This window comes from Coloeus monedula (genome assembly GCF_965178545.1).
Source record: "Coloeus monedula genome assembly, chromosome: 4".
In the NCBI taxonomy this organism is placed as follows: Eukaryota; Metazoa; Chordata; class Aves; order Passeriformes; family Corvidae; genus Coloeus; species Coloeus monedula.
In genome coordinates, this window is record NC_138784.1 from 28,168,886 (window position 1) to 28,183,738 (window position 14,853).

General features: G+C 46.1%; 5 protein-coding genes across 5 annotated transcripts; 2 read left to right on the forward strand and 3 right to left on the reverse strand.

Annotated features, from left to right (window-relative positions):
• Positions 1–6,347: 6,347 nt before the first annotated feature.
• On the forward strand, positions 6,348–6,659 carry LOC309571892 (histone H4; the record flags this gene model as incomplete). The annotated part of the gene is made up of 1 exon (XM_082279776.1): positions 6,348–6,659. One exon carries the CDS (start codon positions 6,348–6,350, stop codon positions 6,657–6,659), a length of 312 nt encoding a protein of 103 aa, XP_082135902.1.
• A 190-nt stretch (positions 6,660–6,849) lies between these two features.
• LOC309572637 (histone H2B 7) lies at positions 6,850–7,568 on the reverse strand. The gene has a single exon (XM_082281036.1). It carries the CDS (start codon positions 7,364–7,366, stop codon positions 6,941–6,943), a length of 426 nt encoding a protein of 141 aa, XP_082137162.1. The 5' UTR covers positions 7,367–7,568; the 3' UTR covers positions 6,850–6,940.
• An 89-nt stretch (positions 7,569–7,657) lies between these two features.
• On the reverse strand, positions 7,658–8,125 carry LOC309572108 (histone H4; the record flags this gene model as incomplete). Its single annotated transcript, XM_082280123.1, has 1 exon — positions 7,658–8,125. The coding sequence occupies one exon, from the start codon at positions 8,123–8,125 to the stop codon at positions 7,814–7,816; it is 312 nt and encodes a 103-aa protein (XP_082136249.1). The 3' UTR covers positions 7,658–7,813.
• A 2,602-nt stretch (positions 8,126–10,727) lies between these two features.
• On the forward strand, positions 10,728–11,686 carry LOC309572045 (histone H2B 1/2/3/4/6). The gene has a single exon (XM_082280035.1). It carries the CDS (start codon positions 10,746–10,748, stop codon positions 11,124–11,126), a length of 381 nt encoding a protein of 126 aa, XP_082136161.1. The 5' UTR covers positions 10,728–10,745; the 3' UTR covers positions 11,127–11,686.
• Positions 11,687–12,551: 865 nt separating this feature from the next.
• On the reverse strand, positions 12,552–13,208 carry LOC309571757 (histone H1; the record flags this gene model as incomplete). The annotated part of the gene is made up of 1 exon (XM_082279556.1): positions 12,552–13,208. The coding sequence occupies one exon, from the start codon at positions 13,206–13,208 to the stop codon at positions 12,552–12,554; it is 657 nt and encodes a 218-aa protein (XP_082135682.1).
• Positions 13,209–14,853: the final 1,645 nt, after the last annotated feature.

Sequence of the window (14,853 nt, forward strand, 5' to 3'; positions counted from 1 at the left end):
GCTGCATTTCTTTGCTTTTTGCAGGAGAGCCTGAGATAAAAGAATGCTGCCAAGTCAAAACTGGATGTGAGCAAGACCACTGTGCTGGGCAGCTGAGGATCGACTTGAGCGTTGCTGTTGGTAATCAAGGTGCTTTTGCAGGTGATTTTTAGATGCTCAGCAAGATATTTGTCTAGGACTGGTCCTGGCTCTTTAACTATCCTCCTTGGATGAACTGGCTCAAATTAAAATCATTGCTTGGAAGAATGCTCTTATCAGTCCAACCAGTAAAATAGAGCATAACTACTGACATCCTGGTGAAATACTTAGTTTCAGGCAAATACATAGAAGGTCTGATGACAGCATCTTTCTAGAACAAAAATATTTTAATCAGTCCTGCTTGACAGCTTGAAGTTTCTGAAAAAATCTGAACAGCTATACCCATATGAAGAAGAACAGAGGTGCTCATTTGCATTAACTATTGTAATGTAAATATTTTATAAAGGTGGTTTCCATGCAAGCTAGTATGCAAAGATAGGTCCTAAACATGTTTTCATTTGAAAATCCGTCTTCTGGGCTTCTTCACAATCTGAATCAGCTGTTGGTTACAGTCTTCTGTAAACACCAGCAGAGAAGTTTGAGCTTAGCCAGCTGCAGCTCTCCTGCAGGCCTGGCCGGTACTGCTCTGCTGCATCATTGCCTCTCTCTTCTCTCCCACTTTCAAGTCATGTTGTATCTTCAAGCTGGGTATCAGCATGTTTCAGATTGTAGATGTGTAAACAATGGTGTCACAACAGTATGGAACACTTGTTGAGAGTTTATATTGTATATTAGAAAGTACTTTGTCAGCTACTCCTATTACGGAATTAATTACACTGGCCAGAATAACAGGTCCTGACCCTTGGATCCTGTTGACTAATGCACTTTTCCAAGTGAAGGTTTCCCATTTTCTTTTATTAGTTTTCAGGTTACAGCTTGAGCTGGGTGGATCTATAGAGTGACCACTACAACAAAAGTTAACCTTCAATCCCACACAGGCCACCCAGCACACAACTCCCAAGTCCATCACTTGCTTCTGGTTAGTTGTCTCTTCTGTTGTTTTTTGTTTGTTTGTTTTAATTCTTCTAACTATTGTGTAAATGATCTTCATCTGACATTACCTTAATTCTTGGAATTGTTTCCTTGATCCTGCCTTGCCTTTTTCATTCTGCTTTGGGCTAGTTGTAAAGATAGCAGCATTAGTTTTTAACAAAACCTTTTCTTTTGGTCAGCTCTTGTGGCCTAATTCTACAACCACTCCAGCTACTATGCTAAACTACTTAATACATCACAAGGATATGGGGAAAGAGGAATACAGTTAATGAAATTTCCTGTAAAAGACTATGAAGCAATACAAGATGAAAAACTGTTTTCAGTGAAGCTGTTACAGCAATAACAGGGTTTGGTAATAAAAAGAAAATGAACTAAAGGAACATAATATATAAAAACAATGAAAACCGAGTTTGAATTAAAACCATTTGTACATAAAAAATGTAAGCCCAGTTGGCTGGGGCCCTCAGCCCCAGTCTGTGATGACTGATAGGGATCACAGAAACAAATCCTGCAGCTCCAGAGGCACTGGGGTGGCAAAAGACATGCCCTAAACTTGCTTACTCCACACTGTTTTTGTCTGTGCCACCCATGGTGCCCTGCACCTTAGTCTAAAGGTGCTTTTAGGTTTGGCTTCAGGTTCAAAGAGCCACAAAGTCTAGAGTCCCAGGGACCCAGGTGCCACCAAAGACATGCCAAAGTGAGTATGGCACTTCCCCAACACTGCTTCCTCCACAACTTTCTCTTCTAGGCCATCCATGGTGCTGGGCACCTCAGCCTCAGCCTAAGCCTGCTCTTAGGGTAAGGTGTCAGAGTCACAAAACCCACACCTGCAGGGACACTGGGGAAGGAAAGAGCATGCCAGGGGCAGTGTGGCACTGCCCCAACATTACTCCCTCCTCACCTTTCTCATCTGGGTCACCTGTGCTGCTTTCTCAAGTTTACACATATTGGCAGTGTTCAGTTCTGTATCTGTTTCCCCATCCTTCATGTTCTTTTACCCTTAAGCACCGTAAGATTTTTCTAGTACATTAATGTGAAGATTTTTTTTTTATGGGCTTGATCACTTCATCTTTACACATCAGCAAAGTCTGTACTCTGCTGTGCTGTCATCTGTTCTCATGTGGAGGTTAAATGTAGTAAAGATATTAAGGAACCTGATTATATATCCTCTGTGTCCTTATTGCTTCTCTCTCTACATTTTATTCTTGCTCATCACAATCTGTTTCTGAATATCTTCCATTTCATTGCATGCCTTCCCCATACCATGAATATTTGATGTATTTATGAGTATCCCATTTCTCTCTGCATATAGATTTTTATTTTGTATGTTATTCCAAGCACAGCACTGATCCATCAGGACTGACCTGTAAAGCTATACAAAATTCTGGCCCATAAAAGCTTCAACTTGCAATGCCATCAACAGGAAAGTAATTGATCCAGAGGGCCCATGATACAATCTTCCATAAGTGTTCCATATGACCCCATGGATTTATGGCAGTATGCCAATGTTGTAATGAACATAAGGATATAGAGCTTAATGCACGATGTAAGAAGCATGGCAAAAAACAAACAAAAAACAGTGTTTCTGAAACACAGCTTTTCAGGAACAGCCAAAAGTCAAGTGTAAATCTTTGTGTGTTTTGGATGCCAATTCAGTGTGCTGAGGTCTGAACATTTCCTGAATGAATTCCGACTACTGATAGTACATGAAAGGTAGGTAAAATCCCCACGGCACCAATGCAATGATAAGTAGCACTTAAGAATTTTTGAATGCTTTGCTGCAGTCAACCAGCTCATTGTCAGAATCATTGTCATACTGAGATTGAAGGACTTCTAAGCAACAAACAGTGCCAGCTACAATTCAAGTTACTTATATTGTGAAATAGAATATTAAGGAAGGATTTCCCCCCCCTCTTTTTTCCTAAATGAAGCATGCTGTTGGTTGCTGAAATTGAATTGTATTTTCCTTATTTGGGCCGATTTTGATCTTCCCATCAGTTGTCCCAGGCAGACTCATCTGAGAGGCTGTTGTTGTTTTTAAACACAAAGGAAAAACAAACATGTTTGGAAAAAATTAAGATCATTACATGGATATGGACTAATCCACTTCTAGGAGAGATGCATTTAAAAGTCTAAGAGTGGTAACTATGCAGAGACTAAAGAAAATGGAGGGGGTGCCAACATTTGTCACTCTCAGACTCCTTTGGTATTCTCAGTCTAGGCCAATATAACACAGAAATTATTCCAGAACAAAAGTGTCACCCCACCTCTGCATCCAATGCTTGAAAACAGTAACAGACTCAGCAGCATTTCCAGGCCAGTCCTTGCTGTTTTTCTGGTTGTTGACACAGGCGTGTGCAGAGTTTGGGTTCACCTTACAACAGCAGCACAAGTGCAGTCTACACAGAAATAAAATGAAAAGCAAGTCTAATGTGAAGTATTCAATGCTGGTTACGTGCTGTGAGGACTGAATTATAATTATTATATGTGTGTGCATGCATGTGTACATGCAGTCATTATACATTTTCAAAGACCTGTAACTAGGATCTTTAAATGAGAAGAATAGGAAGTTCTTAACATCCTTATAAAATTTATCTAGTTTAGTGGCCCTGAAATGCATGGCTGTAAGACTACATTAGAGGTATTGCATAATACACAGTACTTTGCAAGCACCTGCATGTGTTGTAGTTTAAGAACACTTTCAAATGCTAAAACTTTTTATCCTCAAGAGTTTAGGGGTCGGGGCTCGTTTGGTTTTTTTAACACATTATAAATAATGTTTAAGAGTTACTTTTTATGCTTTATTTAACTAAAAGTACAGTATGAAGTTTGCACTAATTCACCCAACTGTCCCAGGATAGATGCAGAACCCAAATATATAGGAGAGACACCCTCACCCAAGTCCTCAGAAATGTGAAGCAGAGCTCCCTGAGAGCCTCCATGAGGCTCCAGCAGGTATTTACTGTTGCAAAAGGAATGGTATTCTACTCCTCCTTCTCTTGGATATCTTTCTGTAAGTGTTTCATTCACCCATCAGTGCTAACGACGTCTTTATTTAACATTCTGGGTTTGGAGTTGCTAACTGCTTTTGCTGTGTAACAGGCTTATGTGACTGGAGGGTGTCACAGGAAGCCGATGGATCAATCACTTTCCCATAGAAGGCTCCAGTTTAAATGTAGGAATCAAATAGAAGGTTCACTAGTGGTGCTTATAAGAAGGTGACCAGCCACAAAAGCCAAGAGGGCCCCATGTTGGGGAAGAATAAAAACCAAATGCACTATGAGACATCCCTAAATGCTGGAGTCACAATTCCAAAACAAGCAGTTGCCTAAGTTATAAAGTAGATTCTAGCAGTAAATTTACAGGTTCATGAAAGAAGGATGAAGAGTTTTGAACAAAGTTGTCTGCTGCAGAGGGAAATAGAAAAAGAGCTAAAAGATATTAAAACAAGCAAGCAAACAAACAGACCCCAGTAAAACCAACCAAACCCAAAATTGTTTCATTATGCTCCTGTGTTTGGAAAAAGTAATTAGGATAAATCCTTCTATCTTACAAAAGGAAAGCAAATTCCTTTTTGAACATGTATCTATCACACTTTTGAGGGGTTATGTGAGGGGAGGTAAAGAACAAGATAAATTTTTTACCCTAGCATTTGTGAGTCATTAGTAAGAAAGAAGGATGATGGGGGATGAGGGTATTGTTACTGCAGCATTTTTTTTCTTCTCTTTTTCAAAGAAGTTACATAAAATTATGCCAGTGAAAATGTTTTATAATGGTATGAGTTCTCAGAATATGAACAATAAATGCCAATTAAAACAGAAACCACACCAAAACAAAATCTCTAAAAGGATCTTTGGATAATTCTAATTTTCACACTTCTTGAAGACTTATTTATTTCTATGTCAATATTCCTTTATTAAATGTAAAGATTATTTATTATTACCAAAATCAATAGAAATTTGTGAAAATTTCAGCTGTTAAAAAGTAGAAAGGAAAAATGCCAAGTGAACCTAAATCTTTTTTAATTGTGAAACTGTGTTTAATCTCAGTAAAAATTAGTTTAATAATACCTGTGTAAGGAAGTAACATTTATTAGTTTATGCAATTCTGCTTTAATCCAGGAAACTTTGTAGAACTAGAACATGGATCTGTATTTTACTGTTACGGTTAAAAATACGAGTAGCATTCCTCTTGTAAATGGCATGTGTTTAGCAAGGAGATAATCCAAACATTAGTGTGAGAAACTTGAAATAGTCTTTCATTTCCATTACAGTGCAGACCAAGAACAGGTCCCCTACTTCCCCAGTAGGAAGCATTCCCGGAAAATGTTGTTGCAACCAGTGGCTGCTTCCTGACGTTCTGTTCTTTCAGAATTCTTTAGGCTTTTTCCTAAAAACGGTGAAAAATACGCTAGATAGTTAAAGATATGACAGATAGACATGTACATGTTTGCGTGTGTGTGCACTTGTGTTTCAAGGTGCCAAATAAAACAAACATAGGCCACAGAACTGTTCACGCTATAATCCTCTCGAATGAAATTCGGCACTATATTAAAAAAAAAAATTAAAAAAAGGTAAAAAACCTCTACCCCTTACGAGGCTTAACCATTTCCTTCCCCTCCTATTTTAAACAACAAGAACCTAGTAACAAAAAGAAGCTGGGGGTCGCAGAGGACAAGGTTGGCAGAGTTATATAAATTTTCCCGAGGAAGGTGTCTATGCCGGCAAATGCTAATAACCAAAAAATTAAAAAGGAACACTTGAAGCGTCCAAAGCAGAAGCCGGGATGGGCGGGCGGAGAGCAGCGGAGGGGCGGGGCAGGGGCACCGGGGGAGGCCCCGCATTGGTCGGATTTTGCCGCAGACCTGCTGGCAGCGGGGAAGGTGGTGCGGGAAGAGGGTGCCGCAGCCCCCGCTCCTGCTACCGGCGGAGACTCAGAGCTACTGGGGAACTGTCACCGCGCAGAGGGGCACGGCCAGGGCGGGACGGGAGAGCAGCAAAAGGAGGCGCGGGTTGAGAGCGGGGGCGGGCGCGGCCTCGCTCGGGAGAGGCGGAGCCGCCGCGAGCGCCCGGGGGGCAGAGCCGGGAAAGCCCCGCGGCCGCGTCTCGCGGGAAGAGCGCGCGGAGCCGCGCGGAGGGGACCGGAGCGCGGTGGGCGGGGACTGGGGCCGAGACCACGCCTCCCGCCGCAGTCCTCAACCAGGTCGGCTCCCGGGAAATAAAGAGCCGCTGGGGGCGGCTGATGGCGTGTAGTGAGTTGCTGCAGAAAGCGGGACTATGTCTGGTCGGGGTAAGGGCGGCAAGGGGCTCGGCAAGGGCGGTGCCAAGCGCCACCGCAAGGTGCTGCGCGACAACATCCAGGGCATCACCAAGCCGGCCATCCGCCGCCTGGCTCGGCGCGGCGGCGTCAAGCGCATCTCGGGGCTCATCTACGAGGAGACGCGCGGCGTGCTCAAGGTGTTCCTGGAGAACGTGATCCGCGACGCCGTCACCTACACAGAGCACGCCAAGAGGAAGACGGTCACGGCCATGGACGTGGTCTACGCCCTCAAGCGCCAGGGTCGCACCCTCTACGGCTTCGGCGGCTGAATTTGAATCGCTAATTTATAGTTCTAAAACGCAAAGGCTCTTTTTAGAGCCACCGACAGATTTCACTGTGAGAGCTGGTAATTGCTTCAAAATTAGTAATGCAAAGAAAAAGTGACCTTAAAAATAGTGCAGGATTCTGTGCCTAAACCAATGTATTTTATTTGCTCTTTTAACGAAGATGATCCACACGAGAAAAAATCTCATTATTTGCAATTACAGCTCTTATTAAGACCGTGTGGTGGCTCTTAAAAGAGCCGTTTGGTTTCTAATTTAAAATCCTTTTACTTGGAGCTGGTGTACTTGGTGACAGCCTTGGTGCCCTCGGACACGGCGTGCTTGGCCAGCTCGCCGGGCAGCAGCAGCCGCACGGCCGTCTGGATCTCCCGCGACGTGATGGTGGAGCGCTTGTTGTAGTGCGCCAGGCGCGACGCCTCGCCGGCGATGCGCTCGAAGATGTCGTTGACGAAGGAGTTCATGATGCTCATGGCCTTGGACGAGATGCCCGTGTCGGGGTGCACCTGCTTCAGCACCTTGTACACGTAGATCGAGTAGCTCTCTTTCCTTGCTCTCTTGCGCTTCTTGTCCCCTTTCTTTTGAGTCTTAGTGACCGCCTTCTTAGAACCTTTCTTCGGTGCCGGAGCTGATTTCGCCGGCTCAGGCATCTTTAATGTTGTCTTTCCAAGACCTTCGCTGTAGCACGACAACATCGAAAATGGCGCCTGGCCCGCTATTTATAACGGTGTTATGCAAATTAGAGGATTGTAATCGTTCCATTCCTATTGGAGTAAAAAGTATCAACGTAACGTCAGGCACTTCCATCCTGCAACCGCCACAGCTCAGACGCTGCAACTTACACAATCGTAGAGCTTTGCCATTAGAGTGAAGACAGTCCTGGATCTGAAAACAAAATTTAGTGCGCGATGCTAACTGCAATGCGTTGCCATTCAGCAGCGCAATTAGCACCGCTGACATTGGCACTATAGATACTGCAATTATCTGATAACTACAGACTAACTTAAGCTACTAGATATATTATTCGAAATTACTAAAAACTTCAGAAACCCACTTCTCAGTAATAAACAGCTCTTATAGTGAAATTTGTGGGTGGCTCTGAAAAGAGCCTTGATGTTTCTGACAATGTAAGTTCTCTAAGTTTAGCCGCCGAAGCCGTAGAGAGTGCGACCCTGGCGCTTGAGGGCGTAGACCACGTCCATGGCCGTGACCGTCTTCCTCTTGGCGTGCTCCGTGTAGGTGACGGCGTCGCGGATCACGTTCTCCAGGAACACCTTGAGCACGCCGCGCGTCTCCTCGTAGATGAGCCCCGAGATGCGCTTGACGCCGCCGCGCCGAGCCAGGCGGCGGATGGCCGGCTTGGTGATGCCCTGGATGTTGTCGCGCAGCACCTTGCGGTGGCGCTTGGCGCCGCCCTTGCCGAGCCCCTTGCCGCCCTTACCCCGACCAGACATACTCGCCCCAGCGCACCGCTGCACTCAGTGCGTCCACAGCAGCCCCGCGCCTCTGTATATTGCCGGCGGTCCGACCTGGTTGAGGACTGCGCCGGGGCCGGGCCGGGGCGGGCTCTTCCGCGCGCCCTTCCCCCCGCGGGCCGGGGCGTTCGCGCCGTCGCTCCCACAGGGGCCGCGCGCTGCCGGCTCGGGCCCGGCCCCGCGCCCGGGAGGCCAAACCCGGCTCGGGCCGCGGGAGCGGATCCCGGCCCGGGTCGCCCCCTGCCCGCCGCGCTCGGCCCGGCTGCCCGGCCCCGCCGGCCGGCTCTCGGTGCCGATGGGCAGCGGGGCCCCGCCGGCCGCGGGGCTGCAGCAAAACCCGGCCAATGGCGGCGGCGGGGTGGGGAGAGCCGCGTCCCGCCCGCGCCGCGCCGCCGCCATCGCGCTGCGCGCCAACAAAGGGCCCGGGCGGGCAGGGGCGAGTGGGCGCCGTGGCCCCGCTACTGCAGTAAATGCACCCTTTTCTACCCAAGGCTGAGAAACGGGAGTTTCTCATATTTTTTTCTGTGGGGGCGACATTTCAATTTTTCGCTGTGAGGGAATTCTTTTGCGTGTCCCAGGTCTCTGATTTAATTATCACACAACTTTGTTTTGTTTATGGGACCGAAGATTGATGAAGGAGCTGATTTGTGTCTCTTGCTGCGAAAAAAATCCATACCTCTTCATGGCTTTTAAAAAGTGGCATGTGTTTGGTCATTTTCATTGTCTCACTCTTCATTGATACCTATTGAATTATTCCTTTCACTCTATTTTTTTTTCACTTAATATTGCTTTTTGAACACAAATCAATATTTTTTATTTGCTGTAGTTCTACAGCTGCATTCATTTTAATGAGTTGCATCATCTTCATCATCTTTAGTAGCTTCAAGTGTACTTATGTTTGGGGGTTTTTTTTGAAAATGCATTGTTGACTTTCTCCCCTTCTTTATTCTTTTCTTTCATCTTGTCTTTTTTTTAAATACACTTAATTTTTGTTGTCAAAAGGCGACACATATATTTAGATTTTCTCCAAGGAGTTATAGGGTCTTCACATGATAACAACACCCAACAATTTACAAAAGTAGAAAACCTGCAGCTGCAGGCAACAAGGTATGAAGCAAATCAGAAAATTATGCTTAAAATTTCAGTCTCAAAACCTAAAGATCTGTAAGTAGCTACCCACAAGCAACCCAGCTTCTCAAATGTGATTCTAAGGTTCATCATAAACTTTAAAAATTTTCCCAAATAATCCCAATCACAAGGCAGATATGTCTCATCATCAGTACATTTGTAATTTTCCCTAATGCTATGTGCTGTCTTCTCTTGATGGCCAAGTTGTTCTTTAATTTTTCCTGGGAGCTCTTGGTTCTTTTCTCTGTGTTCCCCATAGAAAATTATACCACACTAAAAGGAAGTTATGTTCAGAAATTAATCTAAATCTTCAACATTTATCCCTGTTCTGGGTGAGAGGCAGATATTAAAACAGAGCAGCAGGATAACCGAGGTACCATTAAGCTGCTCTTTTTAACACTGTTTTGCCTCCAGAGTTTAGGTGAAAAGTACAGCAGATGCACTTTCAAGCAAGCATCCCTCACCGGAAAGAAAAAATGTCCCATCCTTTCTTTGTCTGATTCCCTTCAAACACCACTGTATTGGATATAGGCTGGAAATCTTTGTGGATCTGTTCTTCTGCTCAGCATGGTAAAAAGGGAAAAAGAGCAGAAGCAAGACCAGTCCTTGAGTAGTCCTTAAGGTTTCCAAAAAGAAATAGCATCATGTTTTCTTTTTGCAAGATGAAGCAATATTAACAAGAAAACAGCTTGATTTTCTGGTTCATGGTCAATTCAAACTGCAGAATAAAATCCACATTTAATTTCTAGGATTATCATGGTTTTGACTTAAACACATCCTTCCAGTACTTGCTGCATCTTAAAAGAAATCAAATCATTTCATGTTACAAATTAAATTAGAACTTCCATCTCATTTAAACTGACAAAAAAAGAAACATGCTCTGTGGGCCAAAAGGATTAATTCTAAACACGATTAACCATTTTTGTATTCTGGAGTCTCTGTATCTTTCCTGTTTGCATCTTTCTCCCTGTTACATTTATTTTGTGGCTGTTAAAAATGCAGACTATTACATGAAGCACACAGGTATGCTCCTTCGTGTAGAAGAAAAAAAAGAGTAACAAAACCCCTCACAAGCTGATTTTTTTTCTTTTTTCTTGTAGAAATGCCGGTAACTATATTTTGTGAGTCCATAACCCGCCGGAAGCTGCGGAGGACACACGACCCGGCTGCTTCGGGTGACCCCGGGCCGGGAGAGGCCGGGCAGCAGCGTCCGCGTTCGGCACCGAATGCGGGGATTGAAAGAGCTCATTCTGATTGGCTGATAGCTCTCGAAACATTGACCAATCCTAGCGTGGTGTTTAAAAAGGACCAATAGCAAAGCACTCCGTACGATGGGTGACGTCACTACGCCTTTTGTCCAATGGAAATACTGCTTTCTGATACCAGCGATTTGCATACGGCCCGTATAAATAGCGGAGTAATCGCCTTATCCGGCATTCCGCTGTGGTACAGCTGCCAGGGAGCTGCAGCCATGCCCGAGCCGGCCAAGTCCGCCCCCGCGCCCAAGAAGGGCTCCAAGAAGGCGGTCACCAAGACCCAGAAGAAAGGGGACAAGAAGCGCAAGAAGAGCCGCAAGGAGAGCTACTCGATTTACGTGTACAAGGTGCTGAAGCAGGTGCACCCCGACACGGGCATCTCGTCCAAGGCCATGGGCATCATGAACTCCTTCGTCAACGACATCTTCGAGCGCATCGCCGGCGAGGCGTCGCGCCTGGCGCACTACAACAAGCGCTCCACCATCACGTCGCGGGAGATCCAGACGGCCGTGCGGCTGCTGCTGCCCGGCGAGCTGGCCAAGCACGCCGTGTCCGAGGGCACCAAGGCTGTCACCAAGTACACCAGCTCCAAGTAGGGCGTCTCGGACCGTCACTTGCAACCCAAAGGCTCTTTTAAGAGCCACCCACTTTTTCAATTAAAAGGGCTGAATCAGTGCTTATAGTGGGAGGTATGTAAACAGCCTTAATATTTGCACGTTAGTTAGTAAATCAAGTGTTCCTTTTTATGGCAAATTTAAATGTACTTTTTAAGTTCTTTAGGAGTTTGTTTTGCCTGTGCTCGGTATGTAAACTTGCTTGTTCAAAGCCTGTGATCCGGTTCGGTTTTTAATGGAACTGAAAAGCAGCGGAACTTGTCTGAATACAAATCCTGTGGGGAAGGTGGAGCTTTTTCTGAGGGTTTAATGCCTTTTATTTGGTTGACCTAGTATTTACTTTCAGCGCACTATAGTAGTAAAATAAATGGGGTTTTTTATGTCTTGCCGGCTTAATTTTTTTAGAGGGGCTTGTAAAGCTTCGGTTTTTATTATTTTACTTACATGTACCCTAACACTTGCTGTTACCGCTACCAATACTGGCTGTTACTATTCAAGTAGGTGTTAGTACTTGATTAGGCAATAAAAAAGGTTTTCTTGAAGGGTTTTCCGCCTTAAAACACCGATTTCCCAGAGTTTTGCAGGAGATGGTTCTGTCTTAAAGAAAAAACAAAACAAAGCTGCTGATAAAGGGGCCATCAGTGATTTACACTGCAAGGTTTACTGGGAGCCGGGGAGAACCGGAGCGTGGGGCCGCAAGCTCCGCGCCGCGCCGCTGTGGGAGCGGAGCTCGGCGGAAGCTGCCGCTGGACAGGGCCGTGTCATGGCACACACGTTCCCCTATCCCTGCTCCCTTCCTCTCCCCGCCTCCCCCAGCCACACCCGGCTCGTAGGCCGTGAGACAGGGGAGGGAGGGCTGATGCCGCGCGTCACCGACCGGCCAGCGCTCGCTCCCTGTGCGGGGCCGGCACCGGGCACAGCCACGGAGGGGAGGGAGGGAGGGTCACCGCCCTGGCGGGCGGAGCCTGGCGCGAAGGCGGTGCGGGGCGGTGCGGGGCCAATCACGGCCCAACGCGGCACTTTTAAACTCCCCCGGGCACCGGAGCGAAGGGCGCTCGCTGCTCCGCGGGACCGCCGGCGCCGCCTCTTTTTGCTCCGGGCTGCGCCGGTCAATGAACGGGGGCGGGGCAGGCGCAGCTGCTATCGCAGGGCTCCCAAGTTGCACGTAGGGACACGCTTCCTCTTAAGAGGAAGCACCAGTCTCCCACGCAGGCGTTACCGAACGCACACGTACCCAAAATCTGAACTTTTATGAATGCCGTGTAAAGCCCTACTGAGATCTCTTAAGTGATTTGGGTTTGCTGATGTACGATAGCAGTGTTCCAGCTCTTTTTGAGAGTAAGTGGGTGGCTCTTAAAAGAGCCTTTGGGTTTATTTAAATGAGTAGACTCAATTTTTCTGTCATCTTCACTTCTTTTTGGGCGCCGCCTTCTTTGCCTTGGCTGCTTTGGGTTTGGCTGCCTTGGGCTTGGCTGCTTTGGGCTTCACCGCTTTGGCCTTAGCCGGGCTTTTCACTGCCTTCTTGGGGCGGCCGGCCTTTGCGGCTTTCTTGGGGCTCTTGGCTGCTTTCTTGGCTGCGGCGGCCGCCGGCTTCTTGGCCTTCTTGGGGCTCTTCTTCACCGCCGCCGCTTTCTTGGGCTTCTTGGCGGCGCTGGCGGGCTTCTTAGCCGCCGGCTTCTTGGGCTTGGCAGCCGGCTTTTTCTTCGTTGCTTTTTCTTTTGTCTCACCCGGCTTCTTATTCAGCTTGAAGGAGCCGGAGGCGCCGGTGCCCTTGGTCTGCACCAGGGTGCCCTTGCTGACGAGGCTCTTGAGCCCCAGCTTGATGCGGCTGTTGTTCTTCTCCACATCGTAGCCGCCGGCGGCCAGCGCCTTCTTGAGCGCGGCGAGGGAGAGCCCCTTGCGCTCCTTGGAGGCGGACACGGCCTTGGTGATCAGCTCGGTGACGCTGGGCCCCGCGGGCTTGCGGGCTTTGGAGCCGCTCGCCGCCTTCTTCGGCTTCTTGGCGGCGGCCTTGGCGCCGGGCGCAGAGACTGCGGGAGCGGCAACAGGCGCGGTCTCCGACATTGTGTCAGCCGTCGTCCACGATCCAGGGGAAATCACTGGGCCTGGAGCAAGTCGGCAGCCTCGTATTTATAGAGCGGAGCCGCGCGGTGATTGGTGCGTTGCAGAGCCCGCCCCGCTGCACGGCAGAAAGGTCTCTTCTCCCCGCTCATTTTGTGTTTCTTAGGAGCCAAAAACGGCTGTTTTTATCAGAATTTCTGCCACCGACCCCCCCCCAGTTCGCAGCGGCGTGGAAAAGAAAGACTCTTGTTCCCCTCGGCCAAGTTTCCTTCCGAGGAGGCAACGGGTGAGCTAAAAAAGAGGCAATAAACACTGAGTCCTGGACCTGAACAGACCTCGGGAGACAGAAACTTTTGTTTTTCCTTCTAAATAAAATCCGCGACGTGGGGAGCTAAATTTCCAAAGTAATTAATTAATATTCTTTAAAGGGTCTTCTCTTAATCTGAGCTGAAAATCAGGGGTTTGAGTCGATATTTTAGTCGCAAATTGATTTCAAAGAGGAGGAAGTAACACAGGCTCATCTTGAGCACTGAATATGGATTAGAAATTAGCTCCTTTGTCCAAAATCCTTTACCTCTTTCAAAATAATTAAGAGAAAATAAACTAGTGCATCATGCAGCAAGGCAAGAAGCAGATTAAAGTTCTGTGAAGGGCTTTTTGTGCCCCCAAAGGAGGTGACTTTTTTACAGCATAGCAGTTTGCACTGTATTGCTCAGTGTACACAATACAGACATGGTTGCCTCGTCCTCTGCTACAGAAATACTTACTATCTTAATAAATCAGGTGACATAAAAACTTAAAACGGCCAGGTTTTGTTAATAATGATAACCAGTGCCCTATCGTTTGATAATATGTCAGTGTTTTTATTTTGATACAGCTGGATTGGCAAAAATCTGAGTCATCATTGTCTAAGGAGACACTGCTACAGCTGATTTTCCCACTACTTGAACATATTAAAATTTGCTCTAGTGATCAGTTAGCATTCCTCTTTCACAGCAGATTCCTAAATATTCCAGTTTCTTACTGTCTAATGACTGATCTCTACATTGGAATTAATATTAAAAACTACATGTCTTGATGTATCTGCTACACTGAAACAGCTGGCTGCTAGCAAGAGGGGGAACAGTCTTCAGATGCACTTTTCCAAGACCAAACTTAAATTAAAAATAAATGCACATTGTTTTTCAGAGTACAGAGAATTAAAAGAAGTATCCTCTGATATGTTTATTAATGCTTGCAACCCATTCTTTTGAGAAAGGTCTGTAAACTCCTTTTTACCTCTTGCTATTGTAACTGTTGGTGATACTAAAATTCTGGACAATGTTTTGATTCAAGTAATTTATATTTTCAAATGGATAATTATTAAAATACGTTTTTTGAGCAATAATAGCAGATTCTCTGTTTCTATTTCAACATATTTATGGTTTATATTGAGCACTATGTGTAAGGTAGAATCAAAACTGGCAACAGTCCTTTTCACCTCAGATTACCAGTGCATTGTGATGAACAATTATTGTCAAACTCCTTCAGATTTGAGGCAGAAAATGAGCTTGGCAGCTGAAAGATTTTTAATTAGTAATTCAGAATGCCTATTATTATATTAAAAAAAAAAAAAAACCAACAAAACCAAAACAACAACAACAAAACA

Excerpts from the sequence above, each read along its gene's own strand:
- LOC309572637 (XM_082281036.1), bottom strand. The coding sequence starts at position 7,366 with ATGTTGTCGTGCTACAGCGAAGGTCTTGGAAAGACAACATTAAAGATG.
- LOC309572045 (XM_082280035.1), top strand. The coding sequence starts at position 10,746 with ATGCCCGAGCCGGCCAAGTCCGCCCCCGCGCCCAAGAAGGGCTCCAAG.